This window comes from Neoarius graeffei, chromosome 15 (assembly GCF_027579695.1).
Source record: "Neoarius graeffei isolate fNeoGra1 chromosome 15, fNeoGra1.pri, whole genome shotgun sequence".
In the NCBI taxonomy this organism is placed as follows: Eukaryota; Metazoa; Chordata; class Actinopteri; order Siluriformes; family Ariidae; genus Neoarius; species Neoarius graeffei.
In genome coordinates this window covers 64577059-64599513 of record NC_083583.1, presented here as the reverse complement: position 1 = coordinate 64599513, position 22455 = coordinate 64577059, and the positions used below count along the sequence as shown (strand labels likewise).

The 22455-nt window shown below is 41.0% G+C and overlaps 1 protein-coding gene across 1 annotated transcript in view; it reads left to right on the top strand.

The window, feature by feature from the left end:
* Positions 1-20877, top strand: part of LOC132898943 (hyccin 2) — a 33959-nt gene extending 13082 nt beyond the window's left edge. Inside the window, exons 3-12 of the mRNA XM_060940608.1 lie at positions 1030-1134; positions 4137-4316; positions 4394-4474; positions 9182-9297; positions 12069-12164; positions 12492-12608; positions 13186-13273; positions 13485-13635; positions 13918-14052; positions 19915-20877. Of these exons, the coding sequence (XP_060796591.1) occupies positions 1030-1134; positions 4137-4316; positions 4394-4474; positions 9182-9297; positions 12069-12164; positions 12492-12608; positions 13186-13273; positions 13485-13635; positions 13918-14052; positions 19915-20492 (1647 nt within the window). The 3' untranslated portion in view covers positions 20493-20877. The remainder of the gene's footprint in view (positions 1-1029; positions 1135-4136; positions 4317-4393; positions 4475-9181; positions 9298-12068; positions 12165-12491; positions 12609-13185; positions 13274-13484; positions 13636-13917; positions 14053-19914) is intronic.
* Positions 20878-22455: the final 1578 nt, after the last annotated feature.

Below are 22455 nucleotides of genomic sequence, written 5' to 3'. Positions count from 1 at the left end.
GTATAATTGTTGTATAATGGTCTATGATGGGATGCTCTTACTGACAGTCTGATCACATATTGTATTCATATTTTCTGTCCCCTGCAAAAGAGCTGTATTTTTGTTTTTCCTTCCATATCATATTAATTCACAACCATATTTTCCAGCTATTTTTATGCCTCTGCCACCGTAAGGTGCAGGAGGCATTATGTTTTCGGGTTGTCCATCTGTCCGTGCGTCCGTCCGTCCGTGCATCCGTCTGTCCATCCCGAAACCTTGTGAACGCGATATCTTAAAGGCTGATGAAAGGAATTTCACCAAACTTTCACCATTTGTGCATTTTGGGACAAACATGAACTGATTAGATTTCGAGATCAAAAGGTCTAAGGTCAAGGTCACTGTGAGGTCAAATGTCTGTCCGAAAACCTTGTGAACACAATATCTCCAAGGCAGATGGAAGGAATTTCACCAAACTTTCACCATTTGTGCATTTGGGGACAAAGAGAAACTGATTAGATTTTGAGATCAGAAGGTCTAAGGTCAAGGTCACTGTGAGGTCAAATGTCTGTCCGAAAACCTTGTGAACACTATCTCCAAGGCAAGTAATTTCACCAGGTCAAGATTACTGTGAGGTCAAATGTCCATCCCCAAATCACAACTTAATAAGGCGTGTAGTCTACCAGGCGGAGGCATCCCCATCGACGCCGTTGGTGTTGAGTTCTATCTAGTTTTTACTGATGTCTTTACCATTTTATCTAAATGTGAATATCAGTTTATGCACTGTATCTATTAAAATACAGCCAGTTGAGCAGTCTTTGTGACTGAAGCTCCTGCCCTCGATAATCTCTACCTCGATAATGAACCCTCTTTCAAAGTCACTTAGACCATTTCCTCTAACGATCCTGACGCAAAATAGAGGTTAAATGGCCATGCTCAGCATATTGTAGACATAAACAATGGTAGTATGTTACTTGTTTAATTGTCTAAAGCAATCCACCTGTCTGGAAGCATTGGCACATTTCCTTAATACAGTTCCCTTTTTCTCCATAGACGTTACCTGATGATCTGATCCCTGGCTATACTTGCTGCCTGCGTCTGAAGAAAGGTCTGGTGCCTGCACTATATGCTGTCATACAGGAGCAGCCCAGCAGTGAGGTAAAGCTCCTGATTACCAGGTTGTGGGATATAACCTTCAACTGTTTTGCTTAGTTTGTTCAGCTGTAACTTTGAATGAATCAGACATTTTTTAACATTCAGCATTAATTCCATCATAAAATATGGCTATGCAAATCAAATTAGCTAACTAGCTAACCAATACCTAACTAATACTTTATTATTAAAAATGGTTAAACTAACTAATGCCAAAATTGGTGTGAAGTGAAATGTGGAAGGAATTTGAGTTATGGCACAGTCTAAGTAAAAAGGCTCATACTGCATGTTAAAAGCACTGTAATACAGTATTTTGCAAATATTCAAAGTCAGGGGATAACGAATACTCTCTGTGAGTCCCCCCAACAATCACGTAAAAGTAATTCACAGTCAGCGCTGTGTGAGGGGTATCAGAATCAGCAGGAAATGTGAACACACATTATACACCAGCTCTGATACATCAACCGTCATCCCGACCCGCCTGAGCTTTAGGCACAAAAACAGTCTGACTACAAGGTGACAGGCAAGAGCAAGAGCCAACCAGGGGAGGGGGCTGAGAAAGAATAATCAGATAAGATCAAAATTGAATCAGGCACGATGGAAATGTACCTATATATTGCGATGGCATTTATTGGTGTTCTTATTTGGTAGCAAGCTACGAGTGAACTGTCCTATATACAGTCTTGGTCAGGAGTTTACACACAGTGATATGAATGTCATCTTGGATATGAATGCCATGGCAATATTTGGGCTTTCAGTAATTTCTTTGAACTGTTCTTTTTCTGTAGCAGAATGATTGTACAGCATACATCTTTAATTAAAAAAAACAGAATTTGGTGCACAAGTTTTAATTTTCTTTGAGTTTTCTGAAATCAACACAGGGTCAAAATTATACATACAGGGTCAAAAATGTACATACAGCACACCTAATATTTGGGTAAAATGTCTCTTCGCGATTCACCTTGATCAAACGTTTTTGTTTCCCATGAACAAGCTTCTGGCAGAATTCTGGTTGGATATTTCACACCTCTTCATGGTAGAATTGGTGGAGTTCAATTAAATTTGTTTTATTTCTTGGCATGGACTCGACTTATAAGCACAGTCCATATATTTTCAATGTGGTTGAAGTCAGGACTTGTTTTAAGCTTAATGTTAGCCTGCTTTATCCTCCACAACCAGCTCTGATGTGTGTTTGGGTTCATTGTCCTGTTGTAAGTCCCATGTTGTGTTCAAGTTTCTGATTGTTTATGCTGAAGAATTCTGAGGTAGTCCTCTTTCTTCATTATTCCATCCATTTTGTGCAATGAACCAGTTCCACTGGCAGCAAAACAGCCCCAGAGCTTCCACCACCACCAGGTGGTCCAGTGTCCCTCTGTACATGGTGGTCATTGTGGCCAGACAATTCAATCTTTGTCTCATCTGACCGTACAGCTTTCCTCCAGAAGGCTCTCTCTTTGTCCATGTGGTCAGCTTCAAACTTTAGCTAATCTTGAAGATGTCAATTTTGGAGCAGGGGGTTATTTCTTGGATAGCAATCTCTTAGTCCATGGTGATCTGAACTGTAGACAGTGATCCATCAGCTTCCAGTTCATGGCAGGGCTGTGCCATAGTGGTTCCCAGGTTGTTCCTGACCATCCAAGCCAATTTCCTTTCAGCTGAGGGTGACAGTTTGGGTTTTCTTAAAGCAAAGTGGCTTGACAAAGTGACTACACCTCACAATAACTTGCATACAATTGTTTGAACTGATCTTGGAATTTGCAGTGGTTTAGAAATGGCTCCAAGAGACACTCCAGAGTTGTGTACATCTGCAATCCTCTTTCTCAGATCTGCACTGAGCTCCTTGGACTTTCCGATTTTACTGAGTGTTGTAAACAAACCCTTTTTATGAAGGCACAGAGAAGCTAAGAGACCTCGGCCTTGGCAAGATAAGAGACATTTTGGAAGTTTCAGCACCTCTGAATTAATAATCTAAGTGAGCGTATGTAAATTTTTGACCCTGTATGTATAATTTTGACCCTGTGTTGATTTCAGAAAACCCAAAGAAAATTAAAACTTGTGCACCAAATTCTAGTGATTTTTTTAATTAAAGATGTATGCTGTACAATCATTCTGCCACAGAAAAAGAACAGTTCAAAGGAATTACTGAAAGCCCAAATATTGCCACGGCATTCATATCCAAGATGACATTCATGTCACTGTATGTATATGTTCAATAAGCAGATTGTAATTGTATCTTTCCACCAGAGATGGCAACATTTCAAAATTCTTCCAGTGGATTTAAATACATTAATTATGAGAGTAGCTACATCTCGAATGGTGAACTGCATATATTTTTCATGCCAGTGTTCACACTGGGCAGTTCAGTAATATACTTTATATATTGTTCTATTAATACCTGGAGTATGTACTAAGTACAGAACTTTGGATTTTGCCAAATAGCCACCGAACTGAGCAAGAACACAGCTACAAAATGTTTCAAATGGCCATTTTGGGATTTTTAATTTGATGGTTATTTCTATGGGAGTTTATGTTCGTTGATTTAATGGCATGATGTATCGTTGCTGTAATTTGTCATTTCTGCTCGGTGCAAAATGTTAATGTTCAATTAAGCTGCTAGTGCACAGTGTACACAAAAGTGCATAGCATGTGATGCAAGATGGATTTATTAAATGCATCTGCTTCAAAAATCCATGGCCAGGAGTCCAAGACAGCAACAGTATCTCCACTATCAGTCACAGCGGCATGAGTCAATCATGGATGGGCGGATAGCGTTTTCCTCTGAGTTTGTTACACAGCCCCCGTGATGCAGCATGAGCAGCAGTTCAGACAGATGCAGAAGCTTTGTGATAGCCTTCACCCTCCTGGACTGGTAGCTGTTGTATGATAAGGAAGACCAAAATTGTGGATGAGAATTGGCCAAGACTAAATTAGGGGAAAAACTCACCTGCTTTAATATTAGCTCCTAAAACTCTTATGGCGTTTGTTCAATAGTGTACATGTCTCCACAGCTTTTGGCTCCAGTGTGTCACCAGCTGTTTGAACTCTACCGGAGCACAGAGGTGGGACTACGCCGCTTCACGTTGCAGTTCCTCCCCGAGCTGATCTGGGTGTACCTGCACCACACTGCCAGCAGAGATCGCCACCGCAATGGCTGTGTAGAGGCTCTATTGCTGGGAATTTATAACCTGGTGAGCACATCTCTGTGAAAGGCTCAACATGATCCCCAACTGACTGCTCATTTTTTTCCCCTCTTTTATTTTTGTAGGAGATTGTGGACAGCAAGGGAAACAGCAAGCTTTTGTCCTTCACCATACCATCTCTCTCTAAACCGTCCATATACCATGAGGTAAGACATCACACCACTTTATTATGAAGATGTGAAGTATGTGTGTATTCAATCTTACAGTTAAAATGCTTTAATACAAAAGAAAGATGAATTCTGCAAGTGAACATAGCCACGAAGGCATTGTGAATAATATGAGAATTAATACTGTATAACTATATCAGTGCTTGTAAATAAGCACATGATGATGATGATGATGATGATGATGAAAGAAAGTCACAAAGGTTTAGCATATTTTCCTAATGCAAACAAGGCAAAATAAAAGCCCTGTGATTTTGGCAGGGGTGCCAAAGCTCATCTCTTAATCCAGGGTTTAATTACAACCCCGATTCCAAAAAAGTTGGGACAAAGTACAAATTGTAAATAAAAACGGAATGCAATAATTTACAAATCTCAAAAACTGATATTGTATTCACAATAGAACATAGACAACATATCAAATGTTGAAAGTGAGACATTTTGAAATTTCATGCCAAATATTGGCTCATTTGAAATTTCATGATGGCAACACATCTCAAAAAAGTTGGGACAGGGGCAATAAGAGGCTGGAAAAGTTAAAGGTACAAAAAAGGAATAGCTGGAGGACCAAATTGCAACTCATTAGGTCAATTGGCAATAGGTCATTAACATGACTGGATATAAAAAGAGCATCTTGGAGTGGCAGCGGCTCTCAGAAGTAAAGATGGGAAGAGGATCACCAATCCCCCTAATTCTGCACCGACAAATAGTGGAGCAATATCAGAAAGGAGTTCGACAGTGTAAAATTGCAAAGAGTTTGAACATATCATCATCTACAGTGCATAATATCATCAGAAGATTCAGAGAATCTGGAAGAATCTCTGTGCGTAAGGGTCAAGGCCGGAAAACTATACCGGGTGCCCGTGATCTTCGGGCCCTTAGACGGCACTGCATCACATACGGGCATGCTTCTGTATTGGAAATCACAAAATGGGCTCAGGAATATTTCCAGAGAACATTATCTGTGAACACAATTCACCGTGCCATCCGCCATTGCCAGCTAAAACTCTATAGTTCAAAGAAGAAGCCGTATCTAAACATGATCCAGAAGCGCAGACGTCTTCTCTGGGCCAAGGCTCATTTAAAATGGACTGTGGCAAAGTGGAAAACTGTTCTGTGGTCAGACGAATCAAAATGTGAAGTTCTTTATGGAAATCAGGGACGCCGTGTCATTCGGACTAAAGAGGAGAAGGACGACCCAAGTTGTTATCAGCGCTCAGTTCAGAAGCCTGCATCTCTGATGGTATGGGGTTACATTAGTGTGTGTGGCATGGGCAGCTTACACATCTGGAAAGGCACCATCAATGCTGAAAGGTATATCCAGGTTCTAGAGCAACATATGCTCCCATCCAGACGACATCTCTTTCAGGGAAGACCTTGCATTTTCCAACATGACAATGCCAAACCACATACTGCATCAATTACAGCATCATGGCTGCGTAGAAGAAGGGTCCGGGTACTGAACTGGCCAGCCTGCAGTCCAGATCTTTCACCCATAGAAAACATTTGGTGCATCATAAAACGGAAGATACGACAAAAAAGACCTAAGACAGTTGAGCAACTAGAATCCTACATTAGACAAGAATGGGTTAACATTCCTATCCCTAAACTTGAGCAACTTGTCTCCTCAGTCCCCAGACTGAGGAGACAAGTCCCCAGACTGTTGTAAAGAGAAAAGGGGATGTCTCACAGTGGGAAACATGGCCTTGTCCCAACTTTTTTGAGATGTGTTGTTGTCATGAAATTTAAAATCACCTAATTTTTCTCTTTAAATGATACATTTTCTCAGTTTAAACATTTGATATGTCATCTATGTTCTATTCTGAATAAAATATGGAATTTTGAAACTTCCACATCATTGCATTCTGTTTTTATTTACAATTTGTACTTTGTCCCAACTTTTTTGGAATCGGGGTTGTATATAGAGAATCGTTTTCTTTCTTCTACTTTCTGAAAAGTTTTGAGCGTCCACTTTAACTATTTTGGATCCCGTCTGGTGATGAGATCTGACAAAGTGAGAAACTAATAAGCAAAAACATCTAAAAATTTGTGATTTTTTTTTTTTTTGTCATTTAATTTCTTGTTGCAGTATGGGTTATATCTGGAAAGCTATGCTGTGAGTGTCAGTTGGTAAAAGCAACATAGAAATAAAACTGAATTGAATATCATACAGTAGGGCAAAAAAGTATTTAGTCAGTCACCAATTGTGCAAGTTCTCCCACTTAAAAAGATGAGAGAGGCCTGTAATTTTCATCATAGGTACACTTCAACTATGAGAGACAAAATGAGAAAAAAAATCCAGAAAATCACATTGTCTGATTTTTAAAGAATTTATTTGCAAATCATGGTTGAAAATAAGTATTTGGTCAGTAACAAAAGTTCATCTCTATACTTTGTTATATACCCTTTGTTGGCAGTGACAGAGGTCAAACGTTTTCTGTAAGTCTTCACAAGGTTTTCACACACTGTTGCTGGTATTTTGGCCCATTCCTCCATGCAGATCTCCTCTAGAGCAGTGATGTTTTGGGGCTGTCGCTGGGCAACACGGACTTTCAACTCCCTCCAAAGATTTTCTATGGGGTTGAGATCTGGAGACTGGCTAGGCCACTCCAGGACCTTGAAATGCTTCTTACGAAGCCACTCCTTCGTTGCCTGGGCGGTGTGTTTGGGATCATTGTCATGCTGAAAGACCCAGCCACGTTTCATCTTCAATGCCCTTGCTGATGGAAGGTGGTTTTCACTCAAAATCTCACGATACATGGCCCCATTCATTCTTTCCTTTACACGGATCAGTCGTCCTGGTCCCTTTGCAGAAAAACAGCCCCAAAGCATGATGTTTCCACCCCCATGCTTCACAGTAGGTATGGTGTTCTTTGGATGCAACTCAGCATTCTTTCTCCTCCAAACACGACAAGTTGAGTTTTTACCAAAAAGTTCTATTTTGGTTTCATCTGACCATATGACATTCTCCCAGTCCTCTTCTAGATCATCCAAATGCTCTCTAGCAAATTGCAGACGGGCCTGGAGATGTACTGGCTTAAGCAGGGGGACACGTCTGGCACTGCAGGATTTGAGTCCCTGGCAGCGTAGTGTGTTACTGATGGTAGCCTTTGTTACTTTGGTCCCAGCTCTCTGCAGGTCATTCACTAGGACCCCCGTGGGGTTCTGGGATTTTTGCTCACCATTCTTGTGATCATTTTGACCCCACGGGGTGAGATCTTGCATGGAGCCCCAGATCGAGGGAGATTATCAGTGGTCTTGTATGTCTTCCATTTTCTAATAATTGCTCCCACAGTTGATTTCTTCACACCAAGCTGCTTACCTATTGCAGATTCAGTCTTCCCAGCCTGGTGCAGGTCTACAATTTTGTTTCTGGTGCCCTTTGACAGCTCTTTGGTCTTGGCCATAGTGGAGTTTGGAGTGTGACTGTTTGAGGTTGTGGACAGGTGTCTTTTATACTGATAACGAGTTCAAACAGGTGCCATTAATACAGGTAATGAGTGGAGGACAGAGGAGCCTCTTAAAGAAGTTGTTACAGGTCTGTGAGAGCCAGAAATCTTGCTTGTTTGTAGGTGACCAAATACTTATTTTACTGAGGAATTTACCAATTAATTCATTAAAAATCCTACAATGTGATTTCCTGGTTTCTTTCCCCCCATTCTGTCTCTCATAGTTGAAGTGTACCTATGATGAAAATTACAGGCCTCTCTCATCTTTTTAAGTGGGAGAACTTGCACAATTGGTGGCTGACTAAATGCTTTTTTGCCCCACTGTACATGTGACGACACCAAAGGAGTCACTCAGTGTGCCATTACTTTCTCTGTGGTGACCTAATTAATTTTCCTCTTCATTTCTACATAAGAATTTTAGTTAAAACATAGGCGTTCCTGTCTTGTTAGCTCATCTGTCCATAAGGCCACAGCGTGGCATCCGTCATCCACAATTCAGTTAAATCGTATCTCCTCCATCAGTTCTCCACAGATTCCTATTCTGATTGTTTTGTTTCATCACTCCACACAAAACTTGGTCATTGTTTTGTCAAATTTTTGCTAACGAACTGCTAATTAGGTCAAATTCACGAATTTTGCAACTTCTCATTAGAATTGTATTTCCTCTCGCAGTTCTCACCCGATTTCAGTTCTGATCGATGTTTTGGGTTGAGCTTCCCTTGAGGAACAAAACTTGGTCGTTTGTTTGTTGATTTCTTATTGTAAACAATTTTTTTTACAACTTTGTGTACAACTTTGTTTCTTTTCAGTTAAATCGTATCTCCTCCCTCAGTTCTGAATGGATTTCAGTTCTGATTGTTTTATTTGAAAGAACTAGTCCTTCTGCACAAATTTTGGTCATTGTATTGTCAATTTTTACAAACAAATTAGTAATTAGGTCAACTTAACACATTTTCTTCTGACTAGAATAGAATTGTATCTCCTCTCTCATTTATCATGCGAATTCAGTTCTGATTGATGTTTTGGGTTGATCTTCCCTCGGGGAACAAAATTCAGTCCTTTGTTGATTTTCCTGCTGTAAACAGTTTGTCGTGGAGGTTGGTCCTCTCTCACATTATCGCATTTCAGTTCTGTTTCATGTTTTGGTAGTCATGGTCATTTTGATGGCAGGCCAGATGAGCTACTACGTCCTTGATGTTCTGGTCCTTTATATTCTCTAGTATGTGCTGTGTGTCTGTTGTAGCCCTCCAGTCTGGGCTCCATGGCTCTGACAGAGGGAGCGTTGAGCCAACACGACCTGATCAGAGTGGTATACAGTGGCCTGCTGCCCCAGAGAGAAACGTTTACTTCTCAAAACAGGTATCACGTTGAATTATATTTCCATTTAGTAAGCAATATAAAAAACTGTAGGGAGCAAAATATTTTGACAGCCACATTAATCAAGTGGAAGGTGTGTCATTTTATAGACAGTTTTTATAGCCAAATTTTTGATTCAACTTTTCCATATTTCCATACATGATCTATATCTGACCATTTTCTTCTCACAGAACATCTTTCAGTTAATATCATATTAATTGGGTCTTGCAGGTTTTTTTATTTTTTACTGCTTGAACAGTAATGTCAGTACTCAATACCTCCTGGTCAAAGAAGTTCACGAATCATAATTACTTTGCTTTCTGCAGGGATGGCAATTGAGAATGAAATCCAGTTTGGTCAAATGATCGACCTCTTTGACATTCACCATAGACTTTTTATACCCCTGCCACTAGCTCTGTCCATCCGTCCATCCTTCTGAGACTCTTATTAGCTCAATATCTCAAGAATGAGTGGCTGAAGGTTTATAGGATTGATATGGAATTTTAACCATTTTAACCAGCAGATGAACTGATTAGATATTGGAATTTGGAACAGGATGAAGGTCACGGCAAGGGCAAATGGATGAAATTGTTTTTCTTCAATAACATCCTTCCTGTCTGAAGTACATTTTAAGTGTATTTGAGGTATACAAATTAGTAACAAGAAGGACTACACTTTTTGGTGGGGCAGGCATCACTATTGACACTCTTAGTGTCTAATTTTCTACTTGGTGGACAATGGTTTCTGCTTCTTAGTCATTTAGTCCTGATATAAATGATGGAATCAATTCAGCATGCAGTGTGACCAGAATGTGGGTTTCCATCCTTTACATTCAAATAGGTTACTAGTAAACCAGACAGCTTTTAGAAACTGGTAATGGTGAATATATTAATATACAGCCATAAAATCAAAAACACTGACAGTTAAAGTGAATTACGTGGATTATGTTGTTATAGTGGCGGCATGGTGGTGTAGTAGTTAGCACTGCCGCCTTACAGTAAGAAGGTTCTGGGTTTGAGCCCAGCGGCCGACGGGGGCTTTTCTGTGTGGAGTTTGCATGTTCTCCCCGTATCTGTGTGGGTTTCCTCCGGGTGCTCTGGTTTCCCCCACAGTTCAAAGAATTGAGGGTTAGGCTAATTAGTGGCTCTAAATTGACCGTAGGTGCGAATGTGAGTGTGAATGGTTGCTTGTCTCTATGTGTCAGCCCTGCGATGATCTGGCGACTTGTCCAGGGTGTACCCCGCCTTTCGCCCATAGTCAGCTGGGATAGGCTCCAGCTTGCCTGCGACCCTGTTCAGGATAAGCAGTTACAGAAAATGGATGGATGTTATTACAGTGTCACCTGTCAAGGGGTGGGATATATGAGGCAGCAAGAGAGCAATCAGTTCTCAAAGTTGATATGTTGGAAGCAGAAAAAATGGGTAAGTGTAAGGATCTGATTCACATGGAGCACGAAGGATAGCCCATATGGTCCAATCCCACAGAGCTAGTGTAGCACAAACTGCTGAAAAAGTTAACACTGGCTAAAACAGAAAGCTATCAGCATTAACTTTTTCAGCAGTTTGTGCTACAGTAGCTCTTCTGTGGGATTGGACCATATGGACTAGCCTTTGTGCCACATGAGAATCAATGAGATTTCGACACCCATGACCCTGTCAGTGGTTCACCAGTTGTCCTTCCTTGGACCACTTTTGTTTGGTACTAACCACTGCATACCAGGAACACCCCACAAGATGTGCCATTTTGGAGATGCTCAGACCCAGTCATCTAGCCATCAAAATATGGCCCTTCTCAAAGTCGCTGAGATCCTTACGCTTGCCCATTTTTCCTGCTTCCAACATATCAACTTCAAGAACTGGTACCATTGTAATGAGATAATCAAAGTTATTCACTTCACCTGTCAGTGTTTTTAATTTTATGGCTCATTCAGCATCCACTTTATTAGACACACCTATATACCTGCTCATTTAGGCAGGTATCCAATCAGTCAATCCTGTGGCAGCAGCACAATGCATAAAATCATCCAGATTCAAATCAAGAGCTTCAGGTAACGTTCACATTCAAACATCAGAATGGGGAAAAATGGAAGGGGGGGGAGGTTCAGTATTTTTTGTGCATACTGAGATGCTTTTCTGCTCACCACGGTTGTAAAGAGTGATTATCTGAGTTACTATATCCTTCCTGGCAGCTCGAACCAATCTGGCCATTTTTCTCTGACCTCTCTGATCAACAAGAAATTTCTACCCAAAGACCTGTCAGTGTTGTATATTCAGTGTTTTTTTGTTTTTCGCACCATTCTGTCTGTGTAAACTCGAGAGACTGTTGTGTATGAAAACCCTAGGAGGTCAGCAGTTTCTGAGATACTCAAACCAGTCCATCTGGCTCAAACCAACACCCATACCACAGTGAAAGAAAGGCACACTTTGAGGTCACTAAAAGTGAGATCACTTTTAGTGATCACTTGAATTTTTCCCATTCTGATGTTTGAAGTGAAAATTAACTGAAGCTCTTGATTTGTATCTGCATGATTTTATGCATTGTGCTGCTGTCAAGGGATTGGCTGATTAGAGAACTGCATACATGAGCCGGTGTACAGGTGTTCGTATTGAAGTGGATGATGAACGTGTATAATATATTATGGGTGAATATAAAACAGATTATCATGTAAACTATAGTGACTAATCTTCAGTTGGGGAGATGGTGATAATTTAAGGTTTTTGTTTTTGTTTATTTGTTTTGTTCAATGGTGGTGTGTATGTCCTGACTGTATGTAGGTTTGAGGTGCTATCTTTCCTCATGCTCTGCTACAACTCTGCTGTGGTCTACATGCCAGCTTCCTCCCATCAATCAGTCTGCAGAATGAGCTCGCGGTAATACTGTCCTGATCATCTTTTATTATTTATATCTTCTCCTTTTTCTGCTGCCTGACTCTCTGTCTCTCGCTGGCAGTAAAGGGCTTGACAAAGAGTAAATTAATGGACTATTGATGATGTTAAATGAGCAAAGGCCACGGTTATCTTAAATATGCATACATAATCAAAACCTTAAAGATTCCATGCATAAAGAAATAATCAATGATTTCCCAAATAAGCTAGGCATTAATGAGTCTTAGTTAAGAAGTGTATGTACTTCTTGTACGTTCCCTTCTCTTGAACATCACACCTTCCTTCTGGTTTGGTTTGGTTTTGTTTACTCAGATTGTGTGTATGTGGCTACCCACGTCAACAGCAGAAGTTGTGGAGAGAATCATGCAACCGCATGCGTCTGGATCCGGAGTTCATGGTGCAGATGCTGACTGCAGTTTATCATGCAATGTGAGTTCAATAAGTCCTCTTCGAAAGGCTTTAGTGATGTCCTCTGGCAGTGCTCATTTCACTTCCCTTAATAAGAAGAATAAATCTTCTTTGTTGATTGTGCGCCGGGCGGCACGGTGGTGTAGTGGTTAGCGCTGTCGCCTCACAGCAAGAAGGTCCGGGTTCGAGCCCCGTGGCCGGCGAGGGCCTTTCTGTGCGGAGTTTGCATGTTCTCCCCGTGTCCGCGTGGGTTTCCTCCGGGTGCTCCGGTTTCCCCCACAGTCCAAAGACATGCAGGTTAGGTTAACTGGTGACTCTAAATTGACCGTAGGTGTGAATGTGAGTGTGAATGGTTGTCTGTGTCTATGTGTCAGCCCTGTGATGACCTGGCGACTTGTCCAGGGTGTACCCTGCCTTTTGCCCGTAGTCAGCTGGGATAGGCTCCAGCTTGCTTGTGACCCTGTAGAACAGGATAAAGCGGCTAGAGATAATGAGATGAGACTCTCTCGTGCAACAATGAAGACAAAGAACTTGTTTAATTTCTTTCATGTTCGTTACTTAGAGAATGTGCTAACATGCTGTGTGTCTTTTATTGCAGCTACAATGGCCAATGGGAACTCGGAAGAGAAGCTTTGGAGGACATCTTGTACAGAGCGCAACTAGAGCTATACGCCAAGCCTTTACTAGTAACAGCTTTTTTTCTGCTTTTAGTCAATAATAATGACATAACATTACCATGTCACTGGAGTGAGTTTGATGTTTCTGACCACATGATGATAAAATGTAAAAAGAAACTGGACATGAAAATATATTACACTGTTACATTGTGACCTTTCACAGCATAAGAACACTACATATATATTAAAAATAACGCTTATGCATATGCACTTGTTTTAGATAGCAAATGCGATGAGATGTTCCCTGCCACCTCGACCACCAGAAGGCACACGGAATCTTCTGGAGGTTGAAGCTACACCCACAAACAAACGCGTCTCTCAGACAGCCATCACTGCTGCTTCCATCCGCAGACTCCGCTGGAAACGAGAGGGTACAAACACCTACACATGCATTTACACATATGGCAGTGAATACAGGACAGAAAAACGTTGGATGTTGCATTGAGTTTCCTCTCATTCTGTTCATTTTCATTTGTTTCCCCATTGAGTTGATCTTTTTTCAGTTTATCTGATCATAGTATTGAAATGCCTGGACTAAAAGCCGGTGGTGTATTTTCCAAATATATAAATTCAGTTTGTTGTCAGACAAAGAGTCATTTTACTGTCGCAGATCTGCCCCTCTGTTTAGCGAGCACTCATTGTCTTCATCTCAGGCTGTTTTGATTTCTCAACCTTGGCTGACTTCTATTCCTCCACTGCACCGAGTCTGTTCTCTCCCCTGAAAAAATCACCCAGTCCGGTACCCTGTGGATGGACAACGAGCACCGTCCATCGATCTGTGAGAGGGGGTAGGCAGGGCTGATGAAGATCTAAACCAGTAGAAACTCCTGCTGTTGAACCAACATGGCTGATAGTTGTTGATTTGTATTGAATGTAGAATGTGTTTAGTGGTGCAACCCTGAGACAGACCCCATATCACTGAAATACCCTTATATCTATTGAATGTCTTGCTGATCAAGCTATCTGAAGGTATGTCACAAAGCAAGCGTAGCAAATTTGGTTCCTTTTTCAAAAAGACTGACGTAGCTCAACAATCAAGATTTTAAAGTTAACTGAAGGAGAAAATTTGTTAATTTTGCAATCTTTAAAAGTTTAAAAGTGGCATTAACCCAAAGTTAGCTTGACAAGCCAGAACTTGTGTTGTAGTGCACAGTGTTACTCTGACTGTTACTCAGATTTGTAGAAATGGGGCAATATCTCTTTCCCATTCATCAATTTATATCTGGCTCACTAATTCTCTAGTGGTTTTCCAACTACATCTGCAACCCCATTTCCAGAAAAGTTGGGATATTTTCCAAAATGCAGTAAAAATAAAAATCTGTAATTTGTTAATTCATGTGAACCTTTATTTAACTGACAAAAGTACAAAGAAAAGATTTTCATTCATTTTACTGAACAACTTAATTATATTTTGTAAATATAAATGAAGTCATAATTTGATGCCTGCAACACACTCAAAAAAAAGTTGGTTCAGAGGCAAAATAAGACTGAAAAGTTGATAGGATATTTAAGTAACACCATTTTGGAAGATTCCACAAAAAGCAGCATGATTGGGGATAAAAGGAGCAGCACCAAAGGCTCGGTCTTTGCAAGCAAGGATGGGGCGTGGCTCAGTCCTTTGTGGCAAAATTCATGAGAGAATTGTTCGTCAGTTCAAAAAAAAACATTTCTCAACACAAGATTGTAGGTCTTTCAAAATCTACAGAACATATTATTGTGAAAAGATTCAGGGAATTCGGAGACATCTCAGTGCATAAAGGGCGAGGTCGGAAACCACTGTTAAATGTGTGGGACCTTCAGGCCCTCAGGTGGCACTGCCTGAGAAACCATCACGCGAACGTGACAAAAATAGCCACATGGGCTCGGGAATACTTCGGAGAACCGTTGTCACTTAACAAAGTCCACCGTTGCATTCAGAAATGCAACCTGAAACTGTACTACACGAGGAGGAAGCCATTCATCAATTCTATGCAGAAACGCTACCGATTTCTCTGAGCCAGAACTCATCTCAGACAGACCGAAAGACAGTGGAAACGTGCTGTGGTCAGATGAGTTCACATTTCAGCTTGTTTTCAGGGAAACCAGACATCGAGTTCTCAGTGCCAAAGGTGAACACGATCATCCAGTTCATTATCAGAGAAAGGGGCAAGTGCCAGCATCTGTGATTGTATGGGGTGCATCAGTGCCCACAGCATGGGTGAGCTGCATGTGTGTGAAGGTACCATTGATATATTGGGATTTTAGAGAGACATATTCATTAAGGCAATGTCTCTTCCCGGGAAGTCCATGCAGGATAATGCCAGGCCTCATTCTGCACAGGCTACAACAACGTGGCTTTGTCGACAAAGAGTGCATGTGCTTGACTGGCCTGCTGCCAGTCCAGATCTCTCTCTTATTGAGAATGTATGGTGCACCATGAAGAGGGGAATCAGACAACGGCCACCACGGACTGTTGAGCAGCTGAAGTCGTGGCTCACGCAAGAATGGACAAAAATTCCAATTGCACAACTACAACAATTTGTATCCTCAGATCCCATACGATTAAAAAGTGTTGTTAAAAGGAAAGGTGATGTAACACAATGGTAATAATGCCTCTGTCCCAACTTTTTTGAGTGTGTTGCAGGCATTAAATTCTAGCTTCACTTATATATATACAAAATACAATTAAGTTGGTCAGTAAAACTATTGAAAATCTTTTCTGTGTACTTTTGTCAGTTAAATAAACGTTCACACGTATTAGTGAATCACATATTTTTTTTTTTATTGCATTTTGGAAAACATCCCAACTTTTCTGGAAATGGAGTTATACCACATCTATAGCATGATGGAGATTATCAAAGATTATTATTATCCATTATCATCCATCTATCTATCCATCCATTATCGATACCACTGATCTGTTAGGGTTACAGGGAAGATGGTGTCAATCCCAACTGGCTTTGGGCGAGAAGTGGGGTACACCCTGGGCAGCTCTCCAATCTGTGCTAAAGCACAGATGAACATTCACACTCACATTCACATACATGGGTAATTTAGAGTAGTCAGTTGACCTAATCCACATATATTTGGACTTATGGAGGAAACCCACACAGACACGAGGAGAACATGCAAACTCCACACAGAAAGGCCCCGGTCAGCCACGAGGTTCAAACCCAGAACCTTATCAGTGTAAGGCACCACCATACCACCCCTCAATAAACATCTCATCTCATCTCATTATCTCTAGCCGCTTTATCCTTCTACAGGGTCGCAGGCAAGCTGGAGCCTATCCCAGCTGACTACAGGCGAAAGGCGGGGTACACCCTGGACAAGTCGCCAGGTCATCACAGGGCTGACACATAGACACAGACAACCATTCACACTCACATTCACACCTACAGTCAATTTAGAGTCACCAGTTAACCTAACCTGCATGTCTTTGGACTGTGGGGGAAACCGGAGCACCCGGAGGAAACCCACGCGGACACGGGGAGAACATGCAAACTCCACACAGAAAGGCCCTCGCCGGCCACGGGGCTCGAACCCAGGACCTTCTTGCTGTGAGGCGACAGCGCTAACCACTACACCACCGTGCCGCCCCTCAATAAACATATATGTGAAAAATATATACTGTACATTTTAATAGCATATTTTTTCTAGAATATTTTAGAAATATTTCCACAAAAAGTAAAGCTCACAGAGCTGAAAATGACTAAACAAATAAAGGGCACCTTTGAGCATGGTGCGCACTAAATCAGTGATTGTTGTGCATCAGCTACCATAGACACAGACTGCCAGTTTCTCCTTTTATTGGGTGCCTTTTTTTTTTTTGTTGTACTCATTGAATGGCAAGTCATATTTGTCTTATTTTATGGATTTGTTTTGTATCTGTCCCCCCCCAGTCATTAAGTTTGAAACTGCGTTTTGTGATTTTCAGTAAATTTATGTGTGTAATTCAAGTAATGTACTGCAGTAATAACTCATCACCAATTACACAATTTGAAGACTTGAATAAATCAACATTCGTATTCGTGAGTCACCTTGTAAGTGTACAACAACTATCATAAGGTATTGTTCCATTTTTCTGAACTGTATTATCATGAATACCACATTTCTTGTGGAAATGCTCCTATTACCATTTCACACTCCATCACATTCACAGATTGCGGACTCCTACCATGGCACTACACAATATATCAAAGTGATAATATTAATAAAACATGGTTTAGTACAGGAGTATACTGTTTGAGATGGAATTGTAGACAACAGGCTATTCGTGGCATGCGTGGCAGCCGCTGAGAAATATTCCTCGGTGTCTTTATAAATACTGTCATTAATACACTTGCTTTTCTTCTTTTCTCTCATGTGCAGTCAACACAATAAGCAAACACACCTGCAAGCATTTAAACATCATCACTGACTGACTGATTAAAAGGAGTTGGTTTTTGGGGGGTTTTGTTTGTTTGTTTGTTTTGTTCATGTGAATTAACCAATCAGGGGTTGGTTTAGCATTGGTTTGTATGACCTCTCATATATCATACAGTGTGTACCTGTGAGTACTTTTTACTGGCAGCATGGTGGTGCAGCGAGTAGCGTTACTGGTTCTGTGGTTTCCTTCCATGTCCCAAAAATGTGGACTAGCTACATTGCCACCTAGGTGTGAATGTGTCCCACCTTGTACCCAGTATACGACCTCAATTCCAAAAAAAGTTGTGACATTGTGTAAAACGTAAATAAAACCAGAATGTGAAGATTTGCAAATCAGGGAAACCCTATATTTCATTGAAAATAGTACAAAGACAACATATCAAATGTTGATACAGGGAAATTTTATTATTATTTGAAAAATATATGCTCATTTTGAATTTGATGTCAGCAAAACGTTTTAGAAAAGTTGGGACAGGGCAACAAAAGACTGAAAAAGTTGTGTAATATAGAAAAAATGGTTAATTGGCAACAGGTCAGTAACTTGATTGGGTATAAAAAGAGCATCCCAGAGAGGCGGAGTCTCTCAGAAGTAAAGATGGGGAGGAGTTCACTGCTCTGTGAAAGACTAAGGCAAACAGTGCAACAATTTAAGAATAACGTTACTCAATGTAAAACTGCAAAGAATTTGGTGATCACATCATCTATGGTCCATAATATCATTAAAGGATTCAGAGAATCTGGAGAAATCTCTGTATGCAAGAGACAAGGCTGAAAACTGACATTGGATGCCTGTGATCTTCAGGCCCTCAGGAGACACTGCATTAAAAGCAGACACGTGTCTGTAGTGGAAATCATCGTATGGGCTCAGGAACACTTCAGAAAACCATCATCTGTGAAAACAGTTCATGACTGCATCCACAAATGCAAGTTAAAACCAGATATAAACAATATCCAGAAACACCACCACCTTCTCTGGGCCCGAGCTCGTTTACGATGGACTGAGGCGAAGTGGAAAATTGTCCCGAGGTCTGATGAATCAAAAGCAGAAATTCTTTTTAGAAATCATGGACACCATGTCCTCCAGGCTAAAGAGGAGAGGGACCATCTGGCTTGTTATCAGTACACAGTTCAAAATCCAGCATCTGTGATGGTATGAGGGGGCATTAGTGCACATGACATGGGTACCTTGTACATCTGGGAAGGCATCATTAATGCTGAATGATATATACACACATTTCAGAGCAATATGCTGCCATCCAGACAAAATCCTTTTCAGGGGAGGCCTTCCTTCTTTCAGCAAGACAATGCCAAACCGCTTTCTGCACATATTAAAACTGCATGGCTCCGTAGTAAAAGAGTCCGGGTGCTAAACTGGCCTGCCTGCAGTCCAGACCTGTCTCCCATTTAAAACATTTAGTGCATTATGAAGCGCAAAACATGACAGAGGAGACCCCAAACTGTTGAGCAATTGAAACTGTATATCAGGCAAGAATGGGAAAACATTTCTCTGTCAAAACTACAGTCATTGGTCTCCTCAGTTCCCAAGCATTTAATGTATTGTTAACGTCCCAAACGTGTTGCTAAAAGTAGAGGACATTAACAATACGTTAAACGTTTGGGAATTGAGGAGACCAGTTGCTGTAGTTTTGAAAGAGAAATGTTGTCCCATTCTTGCCTGATATACAGTTTCAGTTGCTCAACAGTTTGGGGTCTCCTCTGTCATGTTTTGCGCTTCATCTCATCTCATCTCATCTCATCTCATCTCATTATCTCTAGCTGCTTTATCCTGTTCTATAGGGTCACAGGCAAGCTGGAGCCTATCCCAGCTGACTACTGGCGAAAGGCGGGGACCCTGGACAAGTCGCCAGGTCAACTAAACAAGAAAATTTCCCTGTATCAACATTTGATATGTTGTCTTTGTACTATTTTCAACGAAATGTATGGTTTCCATGATTTGCAAATTATTGCATTCTGTTTTTATTTACAGTTTACACAGTGACCCAACTTTTTTGGAATTGGGGTTGTATAGCTTTGTGGTTAGAGAGTACTGGTGGCTTCCAACAACTTTTGCTTACATTATAAATAACTTTCAAGTCAACAGGTTTTTCCAATGTGTCAGTTCTTGTCAATGGTATTCACACATATACTACTGATATAATGGATAGAGATAACATTTAAAACATTAAAGGTTATGGTCTCTTCCCTTTCTTATTTGTTGACCTTTTTGCCTGTCTGTGCCCCAGAAGCTGATGGTGGAAGCTGCGGTGAGGACTCATTTGACCCAGATGAGGGCTTTTCCTCCGGGGCCTCCAGTAGTAGCCAGCCCAGCAGTATGAAGAGGGACCGAGTTGCAGGAGTGCGTCTGTCCCGGGACCCAGCAGTGAACATGTCTTTCGAGACCAGAGCTGCTTTGTGGACACGCCACCAACACCACCAATCGCCTCCTCCAGCCATCACGCTCCGCACTGCCGAGAGCAGCAGAAGCCCAAGCCCCAGCATGGCCAGGAGGTTCCTAGACCCACATTACCTGCCCCCATTTGTTGGTCCTCCAGCCAGAACTGCTAGCACATCTTCCAGTAAATCCCTGGACTGCACCGGTTTTAATGGCTCATCTGGGCCCACAGATAGCTTGTCATTTGGAAGCCTGAGTGCAGATCGGGCTCACTGTTTGTCAGCTGTCAGCCTGCAGGAAATGCAACTCAGGCAGGCATCAAGAAGCCAAGATCTGCTCTCGCCTGGAAGTCCCTTTTCCTCTGCAAGCCCTCTGTCCAAACAGTCTCGCTCATCCAGTTTTAATATGCAGATTATATCACAAGTGTAGACAAATCTGTGTGTCTTTAAATGCGTCTCGGTGTGTGTGTGTGTGTGTTGACTGAAATATTGTGCATGTGTATGAGCATGTCTTTGTATATGTTAAATGGTTTCACAGTGATCTGTGAGTGTATGTGCTTATAAGAGACAGTGTGTGTGCGTGTGTGTGTGTGTGTGTGTGTGTGTGTGTGTGCGCGCGCATGTTTGTGTGCATAAAGTGAAGAATTTATAATTACACCATTATGCACTGGCAGTTTTTGCAGAAGAAATAAGCGTTTTTTGCACCGACTTCCCCTTGTGGACATGTGATCCAGAGGTGCATATAATGTGCCATAACATACGTGATGGACTTTAAACATCCTGCTGTATCTTAAAAATAGTCTCCAGAACTGACAATCACATGAATTTAATGATGAGTGGCCTGACAATGCATGATCCAAAGAATCACATGTGTGAGACTCCAGGAAGTATTAACGAAGCTGCTTGAGTTCCATTGCTGTAAATGGTATAGACTGACCGCTTGTGTTGTCTGTGCTACTGATCCATCCAGTGCAACTGAAATGCTCAGAGCCTCAAAGAATCCATGGAAAAGCTACATTGTGTAATGAACAATATAGATTATCTACTTTGAAGCAAGTTTATATCTCAAAAATATGTACATTTATGTAAATGGATATTGTAAGATAGGAAGAGTTATATGCTGTGACAATATCTATATATCGCTTGTACAGAGTTGAAAATTTATCTGTTCAATGTTGAATAAATACATTGTGACGATCACTGCATTTTATTTTATTTCAATAGTTAATTAAAAACAGAAACAGCAGAACGGGGGGAAAATGTGATCTCAGTAACTGTGGCACTGTTGTGCAGTGTCCTACCAAGTATTAGTCATGGTGTTCCTAATAAAGTGGCAGGTGACTGTATCTGGTAAAATATCAGTAAGTCAATTACTGGGATTGGTAGCATGTGAATAGCTGTAAAGATAATGATTTTCAATCCTGTTACATCTCCAGAAGTTGCAGGCTGCTGACAACTTTAAAGATGTGATTGTTACAGGAAGTTGTTTTCCTGGGACACAAATCAGACATGATGAAATACCTGCTATTTAAATTGGCAAATGTGTCCCAGAGAATGCCAACAGTCAGTCATTATTCTCGTTCAGTTCAGCTCACAGGATTTGGTTAATTAAACCCAGGATTCAAGATTAGTCTAAGGATATTTAAGCCTTTTTTTAATATCTAATTCTTCTGTTATTCTTCGTCTCAGTTTATTCGCATACACAAGGCTATGTATTCTGACGCCATTCAATATATCATCTAGCTTTTGGCTCATGAAGATCATGAAGGTGTCACCTCATGTGAAAGAAATGCTACCCTCCAACTACATCATCCATATTAACCATAAACAGAAAGGAGTTTATTCAGTTTGCTCAGTGAAAGGATCATTTAAAAAAAGCTGCCACCCATAATAGTGTGCCTGGTGCAGGCTTGTACTCGAGTCCGACTTGTGCCCTAATTTTAAGGACTCATGACTCAACTTGGATTTGAGCACTGATGACTCGGACTTGGACTCGGACTCGTGCATTAACTGCATTTGGACTCGTAAATTGGAGACGAGGACTCAGATTTTTTCTTTATTTTTTGTAACATGCCATGATAATTTGGCATAAGATATTTATATCTACATTAATTTTGTACTAATTTAGTGCAAGAGTGTCACACCTGCGCGCCTTGGCACATGCATCAGATAGACTCTTGGGCACAGGATTAAAGTGCTGATGACACGTTTTTGACATCTTTGGCGATGTTTTATAACATAAAAAGTAATTCCCGATGATCCATATATTAATTCACGAAGGCGCCTATTTTACAAGTTATGATAAAAAACGCGGCTATTTGGGCAAATTTGACAGGGCTGCAGCACCCAGGAGACGAAGGAGGAGGAGGGGCTATATGACGTCAGCGAAAGAA